This window comes from Nyctibius grandis, chromosome 17, assembly GCF_013368605.1.
Source record: "Nyctibius grandis isolate bNycGra1 chromosome 17, bNycGra1.pri, whole genome shotgun sequence".
Classification (NCBI taxonomy): domain Eukaryota; kingdom Metazoa; phylum Chordata; class Aves; order Nyctibiiformes; family Nyctibiidae; genus Nyctibius; species Nyctibius grandis.
Window position 1 is genome coordinate 7760794 of NC_090674.1, and position 24273 is coordinate 7785066.

Genomic DNA, 24273 nt, shown 5'->3' on the forward strand with positions numbered 1-24273 from the left:
AAAAGCAGAAGCACCAAAGCACTGCGAGTTACTTCTCCTGAACCAGAATAAACTATGGAACGGCAAAGAAGCCAAAATCATACGTGTCCACGCTGAAGAACAGCAAACATTATGAACCCAGTAACAGAAACATGTTAGGGAAGGCAATCAGGATCCTGAGAAACAAAGGCACAGGCCACCCATCACCATCACCTCAGACTCCCTGCCCAGAGGACGGATGGGAGTGGGTAAGCACTCTGTGTACAATGCCACGCACTTACAGGGAGGAAAAGGGCTCTCAAGAATTAGAGATTCTCAAGAAATTTAAAACTCTGACATACCAATGCAGGTCCTGCCATCTGTGTGCAGGCGAAAGCCTGGCTTGCATTCACAATAGTAAGATCCAAGCGTGTTCACACATCTGTGCTGGCAGCCCCCATTGTGGACCTGGCACTCATCAACATCTGCAAAAGAAAAGAGTGGAAAAAAATTCAGAGAAGTGGGCATGATGGTATCTGAAGTCAGGATTATTTATCTTCTGCTAACTGAGTCCAGATTTGAGGAATGAATGTAGAGGGAACAAGACTGCCATTTCATGGATCAATTGTACAATTAGCAAGGACTTGTTCACAATTACACAAGAGTTAAGAACATGATGCAGTCCAACTGGACCCCCAAATACAAAAGGCAGACCACAAACGGTGGGACTCTGACCACAGCTCCCCAGCCCTCTCCTCGCAGCTCCACGGCTGGAGCAAGCCCAGGAGAACCGCGGCAGCCGTTCCAGCAACAAGGAACCCACCTGGCCAGCAAAACGGTGCAAGGCCATTTCTCTGGGTAAAACTACGGGCCCCCGAACAACAGGCAGCCTCTGAGCCAGAAAAACCTTCTGCCAAGTGCTGAGCAATCTTTCAAGAGCTGAAGTGGGAACTAGCCCATGAGCTCTTGGTAAAAAAATCCTGTTACGCTTTATTATCAAAGCTTCAAAACCAGGGAGGCAGCCGGCAGTGTGCTACAGACAGGGAGAGTCATTCCTGTTTCACAGACCTTAAATCGCCTTTAAGCGCCGGGAATAACTCCCAGAACTGAGAAGAAATGTAAAAATGTCTGAAGCGCCCAGCTACATGGTGCTAACTCAGATGCATATCAGAAGCTTGTCAAAGGCAATTTCAAGTTCCTGAGACACAAGACTCCTTCATGTGGCTGTAATTAGAAAGCACAGGGATGTCTGTGGCTATAGCTGCACAGTTCCTTAACTCCTGCTGCTGGGGGGTGTGTGGGCACGTACGCTACCTCACAGACTGGGACGGGTCAAGGATCTCCAGTCAGATGGAGGAACCAGATGATGTTCACGCTAAAAAAAGCCAACCAGCAATGTGGCGTGACAGTAATCATAAAAAATGTTTGTTTTCTCAGAATACTTTCAATTAGAAGGCTTCTCACTGCTTACAAAGTTAAAACCTAAGGATCAGAGCACAGGAAAACTGCTCTCTGCCCTTTCTGTCCTAGCGATGTCCAGTGAACCCCCACTCTGGACTCCTGCTGTCCTGCTGCAGTGGCCACACAAGGCTCCTTCGTCAGAGCTCCCCGGAGCAGCCGTTGCCTTCATTAGCCGAGCAGAAAAGGAGGATTTCTGAGCCTGTGCTCATTCAGCAGACTGCAGATTCCTCCTCTGGGCATTTTGGAAGGTTTTAGTATTTTCTTCCTGTTTTTTTCCAAGACACTTAATTTTTAAAGAAAGGAAAATGAATAGATTTTTGAGGTGAAACATAATCTTCAAGTGATGCTCTGCGAAGAGCAACCCAAATCTAAACCAGCTTTTTGGGAGCGGGGGGGAAAATAATGCTGAGGCATGAATCTGAGATGCCTGTCAGAGCAACCGAGCTCAAATCAAATCATTTTCATCTGCGAAGGCTTTACCCAGTTTGGATGGTGCAGAGCCCCGGCTGCGCCCACCGCCCGTGAAGTGGGCAGAGCCGTGCCACGTTTCATACTGTGCATTGTGGCTATTTTTCCTTTTTTTCCCATCTCTACGGGCAGAATCAGCTGTTAATACACAGAATTGGCTCTATAGAAGATAGAGTAGATTTTATACAGAGTAACGAAGTTTTCTGGTCTGAATTTAAATGACTATTCCACTGCTTCCCTTCAACTCTAATCTGAAGCCACAGAGCATTTACCATCCAAAAAAGTTAGCGATGTGTTGAATAAACTTCTTGCTTTCACCCCATTACTCATTCTCAGTAATTATACATCTCCTCTCTAAATATCTCTTCTTCTCCCTTTGTATTTTTCACCCTCTAAATCTCTGTAATGACAGAGGGCTGTCCCCACCCCACAGCTGGGGAATGGGAACTGGTCCAGCTCTGGGCGGCCCTTGCCTGGCCATGCCCGCCCCAGGGTCCGTCCCACAGCCCGGGATGCCCTCCCGCCCCCTGGACACACACCGCAGCATGGAGCGGGGAAGGGGGGAAGAGCTGCGGTGCCCGGTGGAGCCCGTGATGGAGGAAGGGCGACACGCTGGTCTGGGGATGGGGCAGGTCTACTGGCCACCCCAGGCAGCGACAGCTCCGACCTGCCCAGGTGGGCACAGGGCTGCGAGTGGTTTGCCCAGGAACACAAACCATGAAGCAGCAGGAGCTGCCTCCCAGGGCCAGGACTGAGCATCGCTGTGATGGGGCTCGTTGCCCTCGGTGCACGTCTTGGCAGTAAAAGACCTGAAAATCTACGTGACGCTTTGCGAGATGCGGTTTGTGGCACACCGAGGTTATTTTCCTATTGGAGAGCTGACAAAATCTGGTTGAAATTAATATACCAAAGAAAGAAAATTAGAAGCATACAGGCTTCTCTTCCGAGGAGGGCAGCTGACACCGAGCAACCCAGAGCCACGCCAGGATGGAGCGCGCCTCGTGCTCCGCTGTGCCTGCGTGGACAGGGCAGCAGGTGCCGGCTGAAGCCCACCACGGCAGGCACAAAAACCAAACGCAGCAAGAGCCTGGGAGTGGGACTTGGCTTATTGGGTAGGGAAACTCCTCTGCTGGGTGAGGAAACCGGAGCTCATGTCCTCATCTGCAAGGACACGGGGCTCACCCAAGAAACAGCTGATGCTCTCATCAGCCTCTTCCCCGAACAGAAACAATCCATCGGACCTCAGGTACCGATTACGTGGACCAAGAGGGGAAATGCTGTAATCGAATGTACGGAAGAGGAACACAAGACCAAGAAAAGGAGGATGCTGCCAGGAGATGACTTTGGTTAAGCGCACTCCCTGACCACGCACAGGTCCTGCGAGAAGACGTACTCTGATTTATCTCCAACAAGAGCTTCGTGTCAGAGGAAAGAAAGTGGCAACAGCAGCTCTGCAAGTTACTAAATATTTGCTACAGAGGCAGTTTATCTCCTCCGAAAGGCTGAGGAGGAGGAGATGGATCCCAGCTGGAAGCACAGGCAGCAGATACGCTGCTGAGGTTCGCTCTGCCTGGCCAAACAGCAGTGCCAGGCTTTAATCCCTGCGGCAATTAGCCTGGATTACAGAGCAGGGCTGCAGAGAAAAGGTTAATTAAAATCCATCAAGATGAGCATGCGTGGGATTTAGCGACTTTATCTTTTCAGTACCAGCTTGTTGAAGCTAATTCAGCAATTTTAAAGAACGAAGAGACTGGAAGGAGACGCATGAGCAGAGCGGCACGCTGGAGGGCCGGAGCCGACCGCTCCTGGGTGAGGAGCACAGCGGCACCGCTGCTGCCCAGCGCTGCAGACACGGCTTAGAAACTCGGGTTTGGGATGTGCTAGAAGGAAAAACCTGCCCCGGGCTGCTCTCGGCTTGGAATCCGAGTGACTCACGTGAGGAAAGAAGAAAGGTCATTCCGGGTGTCAAAATGCCTCCACACCCTCAGTTTTCATCTCGTTGTAAAACAGGCATTTGGGAAAGCCTTGAAGGCTCTTAAGGAGCTCCAGAGGGTTACTGGGGCTGGCGTCCCCTCCGCTGCAGCCTCTCCTACGCAGACGGGAGATGCCCGTAGCTTTCCCGCACTGCCTGGGCCATCCTCCCCAGCAGCAGTTCCCAAAGGCACTTCAGGAGCAGACGCGCTGGTTTTACAATAATCTGAGGAAGTGAAAATGCATCAGGGAGCTGTGTTGCCTCAGTCGCTTGCTTTGTCCTCAGCTCACCTTTCTTCGCCTTCGAGCGCAGCAGCTGGGAGAGTCGCTCAGCTCTCCTTTGTGCTCACATTTCTGTCTCTGGATGGTGCCGATAATTAGGCATTACTCAGAGTGGAACAGAGGTGCACGTAACAACAAGCAGGCAGCCTGCTCTTGACATTGCTGCTCCGCTCACCCTCTCAAACCTTCTTTCGTAGCTTTGTTTTACCCCACTTCTCTGGGCAGGATGGCATTTTGGATAGAAGAGGGACCTGTGCAGAGGCACGTCGGCTCAGTCCCCGCGCCGTGCCACGGAAGGTAACCGCACCGAGGCGAACACTGACACGTACCTGGCAACGGTACCAACCGATGGTGATGCAGGTCGCTGTTCAAGGAGCTAATGGAAACCATCTAATCAAACAAAAGTGACCCGCTGTGCTCCGTGCTGTTTTCTGACATACTTTAGAGATCACAGAGAGAACATCAAGGTACCAGGTCTGCTTCACCGTGACGATTCAATGCAAGTCCGCAGCAGAGCACAGTGACCCTCCTGTAAAGGTTGGCTGCAGCAGGGCATAATCCATAGCACGGCAATTAGCCCCTCTGCACCAGCGTGAGGGTCCCGCTGAGCGCTGTTTGCACACAGAATCATCTGAAGGCGCTCCAGACCTCAGTGAACCGTACACCGCTGTTACGCAGAACACCATTCTCCAGTCACACAATAACCGTGCCGGTGAAGCACGCAGCAGCGGGGTGTGCTGGTGTTGCTTTCGCAGCTGCCTGACGAAGGAAACGCGTCTGCGCAGACGCCTGCGCTGCCGGCACTGGAAAATGGGAACACGCTTCCAGTAAACCAGCGCGTGGTGCCCTAAAAATCAGGCAATGAAGAGAACGTCTGCTACTACCGATCGGAGGGAAGCTCGAGCAGCGAAGGAAAGATCATCAACCAAACCCACAGGAATATCAAGTTTAGGACAAGTACCATGTCTATGATCATCTCCTCTGCCGTGCCATCTGCAGGCGTGACGCCAGCCTCCCACCCCCCAGCTCCTGCCGCCCCACCGCTCCCCCAAACCTTGGGGTATCCACCTGTGTGCTGGGGGTGAGGGACTGCCGAACAGGGGGGCATGTCCTCAGGGAACTCCCCCCCAGCACCTCGCCACCATGCCTCCTGAACACCTCATTGCACCCAAAGCCAAAAATTAAGTTCCCTGTGTTGGAACACCCGCAGAGCAAGGTCCAGACAGCACCTGTGGGATAATACAGCAGCTCCGAGCGCTCCTGGGAGATTCGAGGCCAAAAGCCCAGCGCTCTGCTAGTGCACGTCAGCGACTCGCACAGAAAAGGCTCGTCCTGCCGGAGGAGAGAGCGAAGGTGTTTACCCGAGTCAGCCTTCACCCCTCCGTCTGCTGGGTCTGTCAAAGGTACCATTCAGAGGAAAGGTATTTCATGCTGCAACATGTCAAAAATGCACTTGTTTGCAGAGATGGAAAGAGAGAAGGGTATTTTTTCTTGGGGTTTTTTTTTTTTGTTGCTCTCAGTGGGGTGGGCCTGAAGGCTGTGGTGGGCTGAACTGGGTTTGTTCTGGTTTGTAATCTGCACCTACTTCTTTATAAACCATGTAAGAATATTAGATGTAATTTCTTGGAAGAAAGACATATATAGCTTGTCTTGGAGAAGTCATATGAGCTAATGTAGTTGGATGCAGACAGCAAGAACTGAGTTTGAGACAAACATCTGATCTATAAATAACAAAACAGCAGCTCACCCCATTTCCAAATGTCTGGCCCATCTCACAAATATACTGATATCACTTTTATAATCATCAACTGCTTAGGGCATTTATTTAGTAGGATTATCTCATCATGAGATAATGCATTCCTTGATGTCTACATTACTGACAAGCATCCAAAGTCTTTAGTGACCTTCACATATTCTCCATTATTTCCTAAATCTTCAGGCAACCTCAAACTTTATCTGCCGCTAAGTCAGCCGAACACACAGAGGAAGGAAGAGGTGTGTGGTGTGCTCGCAGAGCTTACACCTCCCCAGCCTCCCCACCTACCCTCACACACAAGCCAGTGCACATAAATGTTCAACAAGAGCCATTGCAAAGCAGCAAAAAAGTATTTATTGCCTCCTTGCAGTGCCTGACCCCGTGCAGCAGAAAGTAAGTACAAGTCTCATACAACAAACAAACCAAAGGAAACCTATCGATGACAGGGAAGAATTGTGTATTTGCTCCTTAGTGGTTGGGAAATGGAACCACTGAAGTTGATCGTTTACCTCTGGGTATACTGGGATCCCCATCTGCTGTTAGCAGAGACTGTCTGTTAATGCTTCTGACTTTCTGAAGGGATGGTAAGTGCTGGGGTACCATCGGCGGAACACGCTGCACGTGTGCAGCAGGAGCAAGGAGCGACTTCATCCCCTCCACCTGCTCCGTGGAAAACTCAGGCTGCCCAATCGCTATCCGCACAGCAACGGGCTTGAGACGCCGTTGTTGGGAGTTTGCTTCTAACAGACATTGCTAAGTGTGAACATCTCGGCGCAGAGAGGTGATGGCTCCTCTGACTGCATCTACCTGCTACAGCCCAGGTACTGCCCAGCTCCTGACTCTGATCACTGCTGCCAGAGGATCCCCCTTACACATAAAATGACACTGAGCAATACTGGGCTCTACCCTGTGCAAGACTCCACCATACCACACTCACACAACCCAGACAAACTCAGGTAGTCTTGCAGAGAGAAGGGCAGTTTTTTTTCCTGATAAAACAGTATCATCTTTCATTTATTGCCCTGGACCAGGGTGAGATCCTGTAGAACTGAGGAAAAAACTAATCAGCACACCCTAACAAAATGCATATATTTGTTTTTTAAAGGAATATTGCACCATAGCTATCTTTAACCAAACCACATAGCTGCACAGCAACTGATGGCAAGAAACTCTGGTTTCTTTCCCCCTCTGCCAGAAGGGACTTTTCAGAACAACAAATCCGCCAAAGGCAGACTGTGCCTGTAACAGCGCGACGCGACGGTACAAATACAGGCAGGTACACAGCCAGGTCACCAGCCTGTGCCCTTCATTGCTGCCAGCCTGCGACTCCCACCTCGAGCTCAGCTGTTTGCCTCCACAGCAGGAGTGAAAGCTCTCGGGCTGGCTGGGCAGCCGGCAGCGGAGGAGAGAGCCCCTGGCAGCCCCCCAGCCCCTGGCAGCCCCCCAGCCCCTGGCAGCCCCCCAGCCCCTGGCAGCCCACCCCAGTCCCTGGCAGACCCCCCCAGCCCCTGACAGACCCCCCCAGCCCCTGACAGACCCCCCCCAGCCCCTGGCAGACCCCCAGTCCCTGGCAGAGCCCCCCAGTCCCTGGCAGACCCTCCCAGTCCCTGGCAGCCCCCCCCAGTCCCTGGCAGACCCCCCCCAGCCCCTGGCAGACCCCCCCCCCAGCCCCTGGCAGCCCCACAGACCCCCCGACGTACCTGGCCTCAGCTCGGCGTGGCCAGCTCCGTACCCCGCGCGCCCCAGGTGACAGGGGTAGCAGCTTCTCCAGAGGTAGGGGTAGGGGTAGGGGTAGTGGTTGCCGGCGGCCCCCGGGATGCCGCCCAGGCAGCCGAGGCACCACAGCAGCCCCCAGAACCGCCCCATGCCGGCAGCCGCCGGGCATCCAGGCAGAGGCACCGCACAGCGGAGATGAAACGGTGCCGAGCTGCAGGAGCCGGGGAAAAAAACCCGCAAAAGAGCCCAAAAGCGAAGGTTTAGAGCCCGGCGAGCGCGGGGGGGATGCGCGGAGCTGCGCGGGGCGGTGCGGGGGAGCGGCTCTGCCCGCGGGCGGTCCCGTCCCGCCCCGCGCCGCCCCCGCAGGTAGCGCCGGGCCCGGGAGCGCCCCTGCCCCGGTCCAGCCCCGGCCCCGGCCGCCCCCGCACCGCGCAGCCCTCGGGACAAGCCCCGCAGACGGAGCGAGCCCGGGCAGGCTGCGGGTGGCAGCCCCGGGGCCGGGGGAGGCAAAACGCCCGGGCTGCCGTCGGGGCGGACAGACGGACGGATGCACGACCCTGATGCTCCCCCCGGGACACACGCGAAGGACCTGCTGCGGCATCTGCCCGCACAGCCCCGGGGGACGCAGCCGACGCTCCAGCAGAACCTTCACCATAAAATAAAGCCGCGTATTTGCCCAACGTACGTCTGGGGAGTGGTCACCAGTGGTCACCGATGGCCAGGCTCTCCCCTGGCACCCGCTGCTGCGGAGCACCCCGAGAGCACCCGGCACCGCTTTGCCCCTGGGGAGCTCAGTGCAGCTGCTGGGGGGGCGGAGGGCGAGAGGAAGGGGGCTGCTGGGCACCCAGCCTCATCTCCCCCACGCGGGCTCTCTCTGGCTAGTGACCTGTGCGAGGGGCCAGCCCAGGGCCAAGCGTGAGGAGGTGGAAGCAGGCTGGTAAAATCCAGCTCCTCCACTAAAAACCAAGGGCCCTGCAAGTCCTTAACTGCTACCTGAAAGAGAGCTCCCCCTTAAACCTTCACTAGGCTTCTCTTAAAATAATTTAAAAAAGAAATCTTCATCAACGAATTTAAGCTCAAACGAGGAACAGCCACTGCGACTACTCCAAAGAAAACCGTAACATTACCGTTTCCTGTAAGAGGGAGCCTAGAATTTTATTTTACCTTTTTCATTAAGCAAGAAGTAAGAATAGCTCATTGCATTTTCCAGAGGCAAGCTCAAAAACCTCATTTAACTTTCTGGAATGTTTTGAAACAATGTGCTTGCAGGGTTGAGCTGGGGGAGAGCAGGGCCTGCTACTTTGAGACGTTTTAGCAGTATTATTTGGCTGTAGTAAAATTCCAAATTAAAACTTGTGGTTTAGACTGCAATGAATAGCATTCCATGAAAAATTTTGAAACACAGAGAGAAGCTGAATCCAGGGAGAAAATAACAATTTAAATCTATTGCTGCAGCGGTTTCCAGAGGACGGTGGACTCCAGTCACGAGTGCCCTTTGTAGATGGCTCCAAGCAAGAGCAGCTTCCTAACGTTTCAGGGTCTGCCTCAGCTCATCTTAACATTCGCCCGTTGCAACAGCCCACATGCTTCTCATTAATATTTTGAGTTTAACAAAAATATCCGACCCAAAAATTTGTCAGTTACTTTGTGGAAAAAAATGTAACCTTTCCGAAAGATGCTGCGGATGTTTAAGAAGGAAAATCAGCACAAAGGGCTGATGTGCCTCAGCCCGGTGGCTGTTTGACACGCACCTTCCTCTCGCTGCTCTGCCAGAGTCCCCGAGGAGATGCTCAGCGCTGGGGAGAGAGGACAGGGGGCAGGAGAGGGGCAGCAGGAGGGGCATTACTGAGAGGCACCAGAAATCACGGCTGCGCTGCCCAAGTCCCGCGATGAACCGACCGCCCCGTTGCATCGCCTCGCAGCTCGCCTCTGCGCGGGCAGCCATGTGCTGCCATCCCGCTAGAAGCCACTTTTAGATCTACCAAATAATTCACCCATTTAAAAATAACACAGTGCCAGACATTGGCAGCGTCACTGCTGGCCCGATCAGCTCCTTGGGGATGCTCCCTCGGAGCAGCGACCCTGAAGCCACGACAATGGCGAGCGTCGACACTTCTCCTGTAAATGTTTCCAGGCGTGTTGACAGGCAAGAATGAACGTTGCCACAGAGCTATGAAAAATGGTTCAGACCGACTTCCTCAGCTCAGAAACGTTATTAAGACATTGTCTATACAAAATTAGCCTTGCCTGGAATGCAGATGAATCACAGCGAGCGCAGCTCTCCAAGAGGCTCCCTGACTCCACAACCAGAGAGCCCTTTTCCTCTGGCTCCACGACCTGGAAATTCCTCCTGCCCGGGCACATGCGGCTCCTGACAAAGAGCGCTCGCTCCTTGCCCTGCAGAAACAAACGCTAGCACAGCCCTGATGCTCAACAAATTATGTGACAAACTTGTTCAATCTCATATTTTCTTAGACTGATAAAAAAAAATAATGATGAGAGGCTCAGACTTCTCCAAACGGCTCTGTGGTGTAACACATGTATCAAAAATACATCAGGCTTGAACATAAACTGAATGCTGCTTATGTAATAAGTTATGCTTGGCCAGGTTTGAGCCAGCTCGAGCTTCCTTGTCACCTAATTTACTTCAACTGATTAGGTATTAAGAGTCAGTTTGAGTATGGCAACACATTACAATCAGCAGCAAATCGTTACTGCTTCCTGCGGAATTAGCTAGGAGAGCATTAGCAGCCAGAGGGTCCTTTAAACAGGGACCGAGCTGGACCGAACCTGTAACATGGAATTTCATTCCGATTCAGGCTTAGCATTAATAAATCCTCATAAGAACCCAAACAAATCACAGCTGACAATGCGGTACTTTGCAGTTCAACAGTGTGTTAAGTCCTGGAGTTAATTCATCCCTGCATAGACACAGGTCAACCAACCTGGTTGTTTCCTGTAAAAAACTCAACTCGCCATGTCCCCAAACCACTCTGCAGACAGCTCTTCCCCTAAAGGGAAAATCACAAGTACAGAATTGCTTGAGAGGCTGATGCTTACCAGTATAACCATCCATAGTCAACAACACAGAAACTCTACAAGCACCTAAGTCTACTGTGTGTTATTGATACTGGTAAATCATGAGAATTAGTAGCGTATAAAATATATTCCCTTGTAATTCTAGATCACTGGCTCAAGTTCAAACCACCCAAATAAAGATGAGCGCTGGTACCATCCCAGGACCCAGTGCCAGTATTAAGGGAGCTTGTCAGACAGGTCCCAGATGGGTACAAGAGTTAATTGGCTCCTTTCCTGGCAGCATTAGCGAAGCAGCCCAGGACTGAATAAATCCAGGGAGGATTTTCTTTCTAACTCTAATCCCTTTAGCTCAGAAGTGAAAACAGACTGGAGAGCCAAGCACTGCTGCTGCCACTGCCTGTTTCATGGCCATGGCCAAGCCAGGAGTCACTCTGCACGGCACCCGGCGGGGTCTGAGCCAGCAGCGTGCACGCACACGCATGCACACACGCACGGACACGCGTGGACACGTACCCCAGCACCGTCCGGCGGTGGATGTCGCTGGTAGTGGGCAATGGCAGACAGCGGGGAGTACCTGGAGGGTCCTGAAGCTCAGAAGGTGTCACACGTGGCCACCTCAACTTGTCACTGCGTCTGACAAGCGTGCCAAGCTCTGCACAGCCAAACATTTCAAGGGCCCACCACTCTCGCAGTAGTAAAACTGGAGAAGTGCAAACCACGGAGAGGACAGCTAACACCCGCTTTGCTGGTGGGTAGGGATTTACACTTGAGCAAAACGAGGGTGCTCAAGGGATGTGGCCCAACGCAAATTCTAGTCTCAGTTAATTTAGGGCTTAATCTTTCCTGAGCTCTTTTTCTGCACAATGAAGGTTGCAGGCAGAACAAACGTGTGCAGGATGAACAAGGAGCTCCAGGAGATGGCACTTACTGCACCCCACTGCCCCCGACACGGAGCCAGGCAAAGGGAGGACTGGGGTGGGCTGCCACGAGGGGAGAGGGGCACAGGCGGGCTCTGTGGGCATGACTAGTTACAGATAATTCCAAGACTATATGCAAAGGGATTCACACTGTCTACCCTAAAAAAAAAAAAGGAAAAAAAAAAAAAAGGATTGTTTGTTTCCACCAAAATCCTGAACTTCTTAATCATCTGAGAAGCTAATCCCCATCAGGGGAATGCTGGGGAAACTGGAAATATTTCAGCTTGGCTAAGATAAGGGCAGAGCTGTTTATTTCGCACATCTCCAGAGTGGTACAGCGCCAGGAAATACTTTTCAGTTATTTTCAACAAAACAAGACAAATGCACCAAATTGGCAAGAAAGTGACATTTTTCTGCAGCATTCTTTAATGTCCAAACCGATATCCACAGAAATGACTCTTTCCCAGTTTGTCAGCAATCCTTGATAATTATTTCAAATGCTTTTGGACTTTTGCTAAGCAAACCAGTGCCGAAAATATGTGAGAACCCCACCACAAAACACGACCATCCTAAGCACTCGATGGAGCACCCTGCAGCGGGCGTTTGATGGTCCACTAGAGAATCCGTGAGGCTCAGGGTCAGCAGGAGCCCCGTAAAGGTGTCTTTGATCCTGTCAGTGAATCCTGGCACTGCAATATACTCCAAAAAATATATCTTGCTCTTGGCTCCGATAAGCAAATAGCTTTTTGCATTTTTCCAACTCTCCGCTCCGGCCGACTCGAACACGCGGCGCTTGCACAGATGATAACGCCCAGGGAGAAGGGGATGGCTGTTGTTTGTAGCTCTCAGCGTGCAGCAGACAGAGAGCACGTTCTCTAGGGGGAAAAACACCATCAGAAGCGTGCAGGTAGGAGAGGGGAAACCCGACAGCGTGTCCTGTGGTGACAGGTAGGCACGGGTGAGCTGCTGCTGCCAGAGCGAGCCGGGGCACTGCAAAGAGCAAAGCCAACCGCTTTTATTACAGCTTATTTTCCTATTATTAACTTTTCCGTGCCAGTAAGAAGAGTGAGCGTTAACCAGAACAAAACGATCCCCCTTGTTGTGTGCTCAAACACTTTAGATGTCACTACCCAAAAGATTCCTATCCCAGATGAACGCTGGCACTCGCATGGGTAAGAATATATGGGTTATCGCACCACGCCGCCTCCCTCTGTGATGGCCATCTTGTTCAGGAAAAGGAGAAGACAGAATTTCTTTGCATTATAAATCTGTCGGTTTAGAAGTATTACTTCCTTGTCTTAAATCAGAGGGGCAGAACTATTACACCTTTCCACTTAAATTCCTTCAAAGAAACCCGCACAAGTTGCCTGAAAGGTATTAATCCATAGAAGACTAAACTAAAAGGTCGAAAAAATTAAAATAGCCATAGAGTACACATTTGCTACTCATTTGTGTAACTTAGGTCCAGAATAAATCACATTACCCTACCAAAACCAGAGATTTGTCTCTCCCTCAGCGAGGCGTGGGCCAGACCTTTAAGGAACACGGAGCATCTTTCTCAAATTATCTTTTAAATAGAGTGAATGACTAATCCCCAGGTGACAACAGAGGACTCGCCACCCCCTTGTCACCTAAACACAGGCTCCCTCCGGCAGCCACCAGCCAGGAGGAAACCCTGCGCCACATCAGCGTCAGGCCGGTTTATTATTTTCAGTTACAGATCAAACTCAAGCCCAGATTAGGAAATGCCAAGTTTCGGTTAGACGTGGGAAATATATGGGGAGGTTTCAAAAAGATTTATCAGCTGTTGGCAAATTTTTGGCGTTTAGCACTAAGCAAGGTGCTCTAAAAATGTATTTGTGCTTAAGAAGCTACTTCTGTTGCCCTGTAAAGCGGCGTTCCCTTCTTAAAAGAAAGGAGAAAAATGGAGACAAATACTGTTTTAAGGCATTTGGTCTGGATGGGAGAATAATGAGCTGTAGCTTTGCCAAAAACACACGCTCCAGCCTTACTGTACTCTGTACATTTCCTTCTGCTACTGCAGATAAATCGTGGTTTTCCTTTGCTCGCCCAGAGCCGGCAGGACTCGCAGAACTGGCAGATTCTTCACACTTCTCGTAGTGGAACCCAAAGGTTGTCATTTTGGCTGAAGTCTTAGGCCTGTTCAAATTCCATAATTCAAACCCAACCTGAGGGACCGCGATCCTCACGGGACTTGAACACTGAATGTTTTTTCACAAGACAATCCTGGGGAAGAAGAGCGCAAAGCTGCACGTGGTTCCACAGCAAGACACCAAATGACTTGGAAACACGACTGCAGGTGCGCAGGCACCATAAACGTCTGGGGTTATGGGCATAAGCTACTGCAGAGTGCTCAAACCTCAGCTGTGGAGGGGAGAGGGGAACGGAGGCAGGGCTGCACGAGAGCGTCCGGGCTCCCGGCTCGCTCCCCGCCGGGGATGCCCTGCAGACCCTTGAAACCAAGTATGGGTCGCCTCGAATCACACCCACAGGCTCCACCTACACTTGATTTCCAAGGTCACGCACAGCGACGTCGAGGAGCTCCCGGAAACCTGTTCCCCGAGACAGGCTTCTTCCTATCCATCGTTTTATTTGTACATTGCTGACATGCCATGTAAATGCAAATAAATTCAATATGAAACTTCTTACAAGACTTCCGTTCAAAGCTGGTTTCAATTCATCTCTATTTAAAATACACACAAGTTTGCTTTCTGTTTTTTAAGAGTTACGAACAGATAAGAGAACATTGTACCAAACTTTCACACCTATAACACATTTTTTTCAGATTATCTGTGCTCATTTTAAAACACCAATCTCCAGATAATTCACATCCCCACTAAATTAACGGTAGGCAGGAATCAGAGGCTGATGAGAGGGAAGATATCTATGATATGCACCTGGTAAATATCTGGTTTGTTTTCTGCTTTTTCCCCAGATAACTCTCCCCGAAGCGAGCACTGCTCGTGCCGTGTGATGCAGCAGGACCAGACTCCCCAGGCTGCTCTTCTGGTGCATCTCAGCGCTGAACACGCACAGCACCCCAGTACATCTCCATTTACACTTCAGCCATCACCTCACTTTTCTGGCTCTGTGCTCCCTCTAGGCAGTGATCACTAGAGGGTTTAAAGCACTGCAATAGTTTTTCTAACAGGATCTGCATATACATGTGTAGGATTGTATAAACATATATATAACTTCTGCCTGTAATGTTTTTTTCCCCAAAAAAAAACCTCTATAAGCTTTAAAAAAGGTATTTTTTCCCCTTTTTTTTTGTAGGGAAGTGACCTTTCATAAGACAAAAAAATAAAGAAAAGTTGCCTCATTTTGTTTGAGCAAAAAAAACACTAAAAAGAAAACTGCTAGAGTTTATATAGATTAATAGTGGTTACAATTGGGATAAAACAATTTTTATCTAATTCCAAAGGGACAACCCTGCAGCTCTTCAATGGGAAAAATTCCTGCCCCAGTCAAAGGGTGAGTCAGGCAGTTGAAGCAGAGCCAGCTCGGAGCTGAGCAGAGAGGCTCTACCCCCTCCCTCTGGCCGTAAGGGAATTTAACTGACTTACAGCCGGTGGGAAAGGGCCACTGGCAGCACCGAACTGAATTAATTCACCTCAGAGATGAAACTTTGGTTAATTATTTCTAGAAATCAAGTTGTGGTAGCACATCTTCATTAAAAGAGCTTTTTGTATCGGGGAAAAAAAGCTGTGATGTCCTGAGAATTTGAGCTGCTCTGTTTTATAGCCATTATAACACAACCTGTTTAATAAAGTTTACACAATATTATCCCTGTCACAAGCACTGGGCTGGTTGGGATGGCTCCTTGTCCGCTGGAATGTGCGCAAATACCTGCCAGATCAGCGCGAGGTACTTCTTCAGGTTGTGCAAATGCTCTGGAGGAAGGAAAATCCGCGAGAGGGAATGGCTAGGCGATCTGAAAGTAATTCCATACCCGTAACTACCTGTGCTGGGTATCTTCCATGCAACTTCCACTAAGGGGTGAGACAAAGATTTTCATCAAATATTCTTACTCCACTCAAAACATACACGTTTATTCGTATCGATGCCCTCTGGCTCCCTATTTCCTCAGCTTCGTGCCCACCACAAGCCTCAGCCAGACTTCAGCCCATATCACCAGGGACATTCTCCTCTTTCTGCCCGTTCCCATCCTCTGTCTCTGGTTGCTCCTGAGGTCCTCGCTCTCTCTGCCATGCCCAATTCATTCACCGTTGTAGCAAGTTGCCCCTTTGTCTTCCTGAAGGTCCTCAGGAGACAGCAGGTGGGGTGGGTAAGGCCACTCAGCTGGGCTGGCTCTTTGCAAAGGTTACCTCACGCTTTACAGACCTGCTCCCACTGAAGTCAGAGGCAACAGTCTGACTCGTCTCAGCAAGAGTAACCTCAGACTCTCAAGTTCTGCCATAAAACCGTACGGACTATAAATATCTCTCCATAGCGGAGAGAATTCTTTTTTGACACTTTATATAATGGATGCAATATAAAAATGTACTGCACTTGGCCGGCTTTCCAAGGCTTCCCTTCGGGAGCTCAACACACGGGCTGGTGTTTGATGATTTTTTTTTCCCCCACCGTATGGCCAAGGCAGCATTTCAGGGAAAGCCGGGAAGATGGCTCTCCTGGGAAAGAACCTGTATTCCTCTTACAGAGGAGCTGAAGAGACTTCCTTCAAAGTTTCCAAATCTTTGAAGTGACCTCAGCTCCATGAGCTCACGGGTGTGTTTGCCAAGGCTGAGTGTTTGAAGGTGTGAACACCAGCGGCAGTTTTGTCCCGTTATTAATTGCTTCTTGCAGAGAAGCCTGTGCCAGGGTGAAGCCCTGCGCTCCCCAGGCAGCGGGTGACCTCCAGCTGGGTGTCCCCACGGCGCTCAGCCCGTTGCCTCTGAACAGACCCCGGCCGTGCCTCCTGCCCTCAGAGCAAAGCAGCCAGGCTAAGCCGGACTTACTGCCACGCACCTGAGGAGGTGAGGCAGTAAGAAAGCCTGGAGCTTTGCTCTCACTAGTTACATCGCCCTGATCCAAAGCCAACGAGATCCACACAGAATCAAGGAAAAAATTATCAAAATCTAGTTGGAGGGTTCAAAAGAAATGCTGCTGCATTGTCCCAGAAATGCACTGGGAGCATGTGCTCCAGATACATCCCAGCCTCGCCGCATTGCCTTCCCGCGGCCAAGCCATGTAACCTGCCGTTCTGATGTCTCAGAGACATACCTACTGCCCAACGGGCAGCACACGTCTTATTCTAAAGAACTGGAAAGTCCCTGGGAAAAAAGAATCTTCTCCTAGTCTCTTTGTCTCTGTATAATTAAGTTAAATACTCCAAAGCATCCAAGGGGGGGGAAGCATTTTGAAAGGTTCTCAAGAGCTGCAGTAACATCTATAGTACAGGACGGTCTATGCAAACCCACCCATTACTGATCTCATTATTTATCTTTCACTGCAAAAGCCACTCATGTTCCCAGATGCATAATAGGTGTCAAGAGTAAGAACCTTGAAAAATAAATTGAAAAAGTCACAATAGCAAATGGCTTGTTTATGCCATAATTGGTATTAGGCAATTAATGGTGGGACAAAACATCACATTGCTTCTGAAAACAAAAAGCAATAGTGTTTAAAGAACATTTAATGAGCACATTTTATGTTGTCCTCAGCAAGTTTACTGCCAAGCCACAAAAGACATTTATGCACACTTCCTTTTGTCTCTAATGAAAGGGTCAGGGCTACTTGCTTCTTGTTAAATTCAACAAGTTAAAAAAAACAGTGCAAATGTAATGCTTTAAACTTGAAATTCACCTTCTTGAAGAAGAAGCTGTTTAAGTTCAAAACCGTTTCCTCGACAGAGACAGTCCCAGCACCGCGCAGGCTGGCAGAGCGAGGCAACCCAAACACCTCCACGCAGAGAGACGGAGTTCAGCCACCGCCTGGGACAGAGATCTATTGTACAGCTCCGATACCCAGATACTCCAAATATTTGACATTCCAAAATCTTCACTATTAATGAGGTGAGATCTTGAGCAACCGGGAAAAACAAAGGCAGAAATACTGTATTTATTCGCTAGGAGTGAGTATTCTGCTGTGCAATTCAGGGCAGTTTCCCAGACCGCAGCGGAGGGGGATAATGCTTAAATCATTTTAAACCAGAAAAATTACCTGATCCACTGTTTCCCAAACCCCATTCTCTACATCTGTTTCTCCTACGCATTTCAAACATCGCCACTCTCTGTTCTTATATTAAAAAGGGTCAAAGCCAAGGCGCTGCAGAAGGAAGGCACTGCATTTCCATCCATGGAAAGTTTCAGTACTGCAGCGTGGAAAATGGTGGCACAAACATCTCCAAACACTTTCCTTTCAAGAGAGCAGAGTCCTTTTTTTTTTTCCTTATCTCCCACGACGCGGCCGCAGGAGCACCCTGCCGCTCTCCAGACAGCTTCCTCCTGCACCAGACACAGCCCTAAGGGAGCTTTGACAAAGGAGAAAGGTGTCACCAGGAGCAGAAAGTTCTCAGGAACGCAAGTTGGTGCCATTGGTTTCCTTACAATGAACCTTTTTTCTAGGTTTGAAAAAAAACGACCTCACACACCATTGCAAGAAAATAATTTTCTGAAGCATTCTGTCTGGGAAATACATGCAGGAAGGAATGAACTTCAAAAGACTTAGAAAATGGTACATTCACAGAACCAAATCAGTATACTGTGGCGATGTACCAAACACCACCTATGAAACCTACATAAACCCCACATGCCCTCTGATTGAAAGCCTGTGTAAAGTATGAATATTTTCATAATTAATTTATCCCTAAATACGCTGTGATGCATTCTGTATTCATACTGCCTGCAGGGCTTAATGTTCTCTTTTTAACCATTTCTTCAGTTGAAAAATGTGCATTTTTAAAGAGTGTATCCTGTTACACTAGAGACCGTAAAGTGAAAAGCCATGTCTTATTCTCACATAAGTACAAAAACATCTCTGGCATTCTTTCACTTAAATCCTTGGAGTTTTCTAGGGATTCATTTTACAAGTTAAATGTAGAATATAATTTTCCGGGCAAGTTTATCAAGGCAAATCATAACTGAGCTCCTGAACAAATAGAAATTAAAATACATTATTTGACTTTTCCCCATGTGATGTGTTTGGGCTGCACAAGCCCGTTATTTGAGTTAGAGAAGCCTGATGACATCTGAGATATCAGTAAATTGTGGGAATTCAAACTTCTCGTGATGAAAACGTACAGCAGAGGAAGTGATGGACAATCTGCAGCTGGTAACAAGAGGTATCCTCTAATGACACACATCTGGCACCCATTCTCCCAGCATCTGCTGTACTGAAACCCAACACACCTCACAACACACAACTGAGGAAAGGCACAGCATCCCCCGCATCCTCTTTAACAGCTTAAGACCCACCCATCCCCTTCAGCCACTGCACACCATCTCGTCACACCAGAGAACCCACCATCCTACCCATTGCTCGCATTTATTACCCAGGACTGCACGATTTTGGCCCTTTGATCTCCGACGATCAGATTAGGACCATGAATCAGCACAACTGACTTCCATTATCAATGATTCAGAACAGCTCCCGGCTAGAAGAGCCAAGAGCTGGTTTGGACCTCTGGTAATGATCTATCCAGTCTTTAAGCAAGCCACTTAAATCTCTGGAAAAAAAAAAAAAATCACTATTTTAATCTGCAAACACGGGCCATTCTACTTCTTTGTGGCCACTGTTCATTTGTATTAGCACAGCCCATCTGCAGCAGTCCCACCTCAAGTCCATGATATAAGTGTTTTAAGTATCTACCACTTACAAGACCTCTTCACATACAGCAAACTAGAAACACCTGTTGGCCTTCAAAACAGCTTTTTGGCTGGTTTATAGAGACTGCGGGTCTAAGAGCCGTCCCTACAGCCAACGGGAACGCCAGGGGGTTACAGAGGCCCCACGAACATCGAATGGTGCGAAGAAAGAACGTCTGCACAGCTACATACAGCACACGTGTCTGTGTGTGCAGGCTGAACCACGAGAAACCAAAGGCCCATAAAATGAAGCGTGTCTGGGAGGAAACCAGCCACGCTGGGACTGGGAAATCTCACCCGTGTTTCCAGCAAGGGAACCACTAAAATGCCACAGGTATTTTAAAATACTAGTTATAGGTGGTATTAACATACTACAGACCATGCATGTACTATGATATCCTACCGGTTGTATATATGCATACACATATATATGCACTACAGTATTAATTTAAACCCATAACACAGGTGTCATCAGCAAACACGGGATAAACACACGAGAAACCTGAGGATAAAAGAGCTGCAGAGGCGCAAAGTCCCCACGCTTGTTCTTTGAACCGGGTGCCAGTGTCTCAGGAGAAGGAGGATTCCCGTTTGCAGAGATACCATTTTTCATTTGAGTTTTGTAACATCCCTAGCAGTAGAAAGCGACTGTAACAAGCTCCTTTGCTGCCTGGTGCCACCCTTGATTTGTTTGGGGGGTTGGCAGTGGGAGATTTTCCTCCTCCTCCACCATCACACAACCTCGTTTGGGTTACGGCTGCACCGAACAGCAAGCTTCAGCCCAAGTCAAAACCCTGCGTTGCACAACAGGAACGCACAAGCAGTGAACTTGGATCAAGGACATACGGGAAGTGTCCTCCCTTTCTCACGTAACTCTCATTAATTAAACCTCCAGAGCGGGAATCCTCCAAGCATCTTCCTGGAAAAAAACCCCTATTTGTAATGAGCGGAATCTCAACTTACGTTTGATCCTCGAATTATTACGCAAATTCTACTGTAGCACCGAGACCGTAGAGCAAGGGAGAGGAAACAGACTGAAACACAACGAACAAAGCAAAAATTAAAGGAAAACCTGTGGCTGCGGTGGAGATGAGGAGTTTCAGAGGCTGGTTAAAAGATGTTATCACCTGCTGGAGAACACTGCTTTAAAGAGATGCCTTGGAAAAGGCAGCACATAATGAACACAAAAATGTTTTCTCCAGCCTTTCCAAACCCAGAAATTGAAAGCATAACACGCTGACGATTTATTACAGACCGCACTATGTATTTAAGCACAAATTAATCCTAAGAATTCCAGGAAGGTTTGCAGCAACGCTTATCTTTTCTGCTTTGGCCTTCGCTCCTCTTTTGACTCCCTAAACACCCAATTTGGCTGGGACCTGTTCCCTTGTGCCCAGGGCCAGTGCGGATCCCCACGCTGCCCTTCTTCACAAGATCCCCAGAAAGCACCAGAAGATCACAGGTCCTGAGTTACGCTGCCCTGCGTCAGTTCTCGTCCATAACGTAAACCAGCCAAAGGGAAGAGGCAGAGCCGCTCAGGACTGCAGCAGGGGACCAGAGAGGCACATCTCAGACGTGCCACAGGAACAGTCCTTCTGCCCAGCCTGGACTGGGCTATGGCTTGTTATCGTTCTTTCTCACCTCCAGAAACCAGCCAGCTGGGTGAGCTTGGGGTGGCCCTCGGCTACCTGACTTGGGGGATGGTCTCGTCCTCTCCAGTCACGGTCCAAGCATTCAGCATTAATTCAGTCTACTTGGCATTCGTGTATCAAATTCTTCTCATTACACGATGGGATCCCAGTGGTCCATTTTTCAGACTGGAGTATTTTTCATTGCTTGGAAAATAGTCTGTTCTCCTGTATAAATATCCCTCGACTCACCTCCACGTCTCCAGTCTGACTTTCAACAGATGGTTTATGAGAAGAAAATACTTAGGGTAGACAACATAGCTCTCAAAAACATAAAGCTCTGTGGAGCCCTAGCTCGGCTTTGCATGTCGCTGAGGTTTTGCAAACACAACCCCCCCTTTTTAATTGGTCACAGCTGGCTGCGAACGTTCGCGGAAACCCTTGGAGGGAGATTAGAGCGGGGCCTGACATTGCGCCGTGGGACTGGCACTGTGGTAATTAAGGAGGCGATCACGGGAGGTGCTGAGGAGTTTCAATCCTCACTACAGGGAAAACATGCATGGCTTTGAAGACGGCATCGAGTCCTTCACATGACTTGGCCCAAAGTACGAATCCCTCAAAACAAAGCATATATTTGGTCTTCTCCAGATGGCACAATGAGCAGTTTTCTTCCAAGCTTTTCTTACCCCTGACAGATCCTAACATGAGGAACCAGTAAAGATCTATACGAATATTTCAAACCCGTGCAGCGTCAGCGATAGGATTCCTCCCTCATTTGTTTGCCAAAACCTAAGCAGAAGACTACAACTCATCTAAAGGACTCGAGCCATGCACTTTCTGTCACCCAATATAATCACCTCTTTTAAACGATAACGAAATCCTTAATTCTTGAGTTCAACCCAAGGAAAGCTGGAAAAGAACAAACAAAGCCATATTTTGAATTCACTGAAGCCTTTAAAGATTTTAGTCTCTTAAACTAGCGGGTTTTTTTCACCCACTATCATGTTCCTTTAAACAAAAGTGTCAGTAGTATTTTTGCCTATGTCTATGCTCCATCACTCATCGATGAAGCTGGACAACTTTAAACGTGACAGTGTACATCCAAAAGGCTGTTTGCTGCACTCCAGTTAACCTTTAGAAACTCAAATCATACGAACTATGAAGTTATTGATAGAGTAACTGCCCCACATTTACGTCCAGCTTTGTAAAGCCGAGGTGGTGCCAGGAAGCTCACGATGAACACCGCGTTGTGCGTCTCGGTGGAGGACGCTGCACCCCAGAACACCCCACAGATGGAAGTACCAGGAAACTTGTTCTGCAGGTACAACCCCAGCTGTCCCCCACCTTCAGCACATTTTCCCTTTTCTTCAAAACTCACTTCACAAAAGATTTTTTTTTTTTTTTTAACCGAATAAACCCCTGCATAGCCTTGGCTTGTTTCACTTTTTCAGAGTTCAGTGCTACCTGTTTGCCAGCTAGTAAATACCTAACGCTTGGCTGATGCACAAGCCGATAGCGCAGGACGAAGCAGAGCTCTGCACAAGCCGCCCTTGTTCCGCTGCCTTCCCGAGCCAAAAAGAGACAACCCCGGCAGGCAGAGCTGCACGGCAGTGCTGCGGACTGGCAGAAACCTCCTCTGGGCTCGGGCTCTTCTCCTCTCCCCAGCAGAAGGTTAAACCTTTGAACCAGGAGGCTGTTTATAAATAAAAGTATTCGGACTTCTTGGCTGTTGGAGAAGCACTCTGCTTAATTGAGCCCTGGTATTATTAACAGTGGATTCTCTCCAATAAACTGACAGCTGAAGAACAATTGCTGCTATTTAATCCCACAAGCAGACTTCAAATCGGCCTTGTGAACTGTAAACCCCTGAAACACCGAACACAACCCCTCGCTACTGTCATTCTGAAATCAGCACTGGGGTCCCCTTGGACCAGGGAAGTCACCCAAGTCCAAACAAGCGTCATCACACGTGTGCACTCACTGGTGGTATCTTTCCCTCTTGGAAAGAAGCATCTGCCTCCTGGATCCAAGAAGAGTCTACAAGGTGTTTTCCTTTGCTTCCAAAGACAAAACCTTTCCTGTTTGGACTTCGACACCTCTGAGTGCTTTGCAGTCCTGTGTTTCTCTTTGAAAATCACCTCCAGCCCAAGGGCTGCAGCAAACCCCTCTCTCCCACCCCTCTGCCCGAGCAGCCCATGCTCTAACACACAACTGAGCAGCTCGAAGAGATTAGCAGGAGAAATAGGGTCATCAGTCAATCAAACAACACTGAGGGCACGTCAAATGCTTGTGTAAATGAGGGCAGTGCTATAAAAGAAAGACAATAATGGTCTCCTGAAGTGGCGACAAAGCCATTTCAGCTGGCCTTGCAAAAGCAGACACTAATCACAGCCCTGCTTGCTTACAGTTGACCTCTCCTTTGTGCAAAGCTAAAGAAGATTTGGTCTGGGAGATCCTTCAAAACGCAGCCGGGCTAATTAGGAAGGGTCCCGTCCCTACAGCACAGCGAGGTTCCCACACAAGAGCCCCCAAAGCCTGAGTGTTGTTGAAACGATCCACTCCGCTGTGAAGCTTTCAGTAAGCGAACGTTGAAGCCAAGCAGCTGATTTACAGTACGAGATGCAAATACCAATGGCCTTTATGGTCCCTTGTACAATGAGGGAACAGCGAGTTGCAACGAGCCCTGTACAGAAAGGTCATTTACACCCAAGCTCAAAGAAGGGAGCTCCGAAAGAGAGTCTCAGCCCAAACCAAACCTCAAACACTCCATTTACAGCCCTTTCATCTACCAGGCGTGGAAGATAACGAAGGAGTTCGGGACAACCCAGCTGCCTCCTCAGTTCAGAAACAGCCTCTGCAGTCACTACAACATGGTTCAGCTCAACCTCTTCCTCTGGGTCGCTGCTCTAGCAAAGCCCCACTTACGGCGGGTAGGAGATGCCACGTTGCATGGGGGAAAAGAGAAATCTCTACACTGACAGCACTTAACAGGATCAAAAAGCCACCAAGATGCAAGAGGCAACAGAAAAGGCGTTGAAACCCAGACGGGTAAACAAGATGTACTGCAGACCTTCCTCAAAGAGCTCGTGCAGCCCTATGGAGAGGTCTGCCGTCATGAGATGATTTAATGCAGATGAAGAAAGCCCAAATATTATCACTTTCAACAGCTCAGGAGAGCAGGAAGGACAGCATCTCACCCCTGGAAGCCAGGCTGATCGGGTACCGCCTGTTTTCCAGCCAGGGTAAAC

General features: G+C 49.3%; 1 protein-coding gene across 1 annotated transcript in view; it reads right to left on the reverse strand.

Annotated features, from left to right (window-relative positions):
- Window positions 1–24273, reverse strand: part of MEGF6 (multiple EGF like domains 6) — a 73804-nt gene that overhangs the window by 30739 nt on the left and 18792 nt on the right. Inside the window, exon 5 of the mRNA XM_068414393.1 lies at window positions 321–443. Coding sequence (XP_068270494.1) covers window positions 321–443 — 123 coding nt within the window. The remainder of the gene's footprint in view (window positions 1–320; window positions 444–24273) is intronic.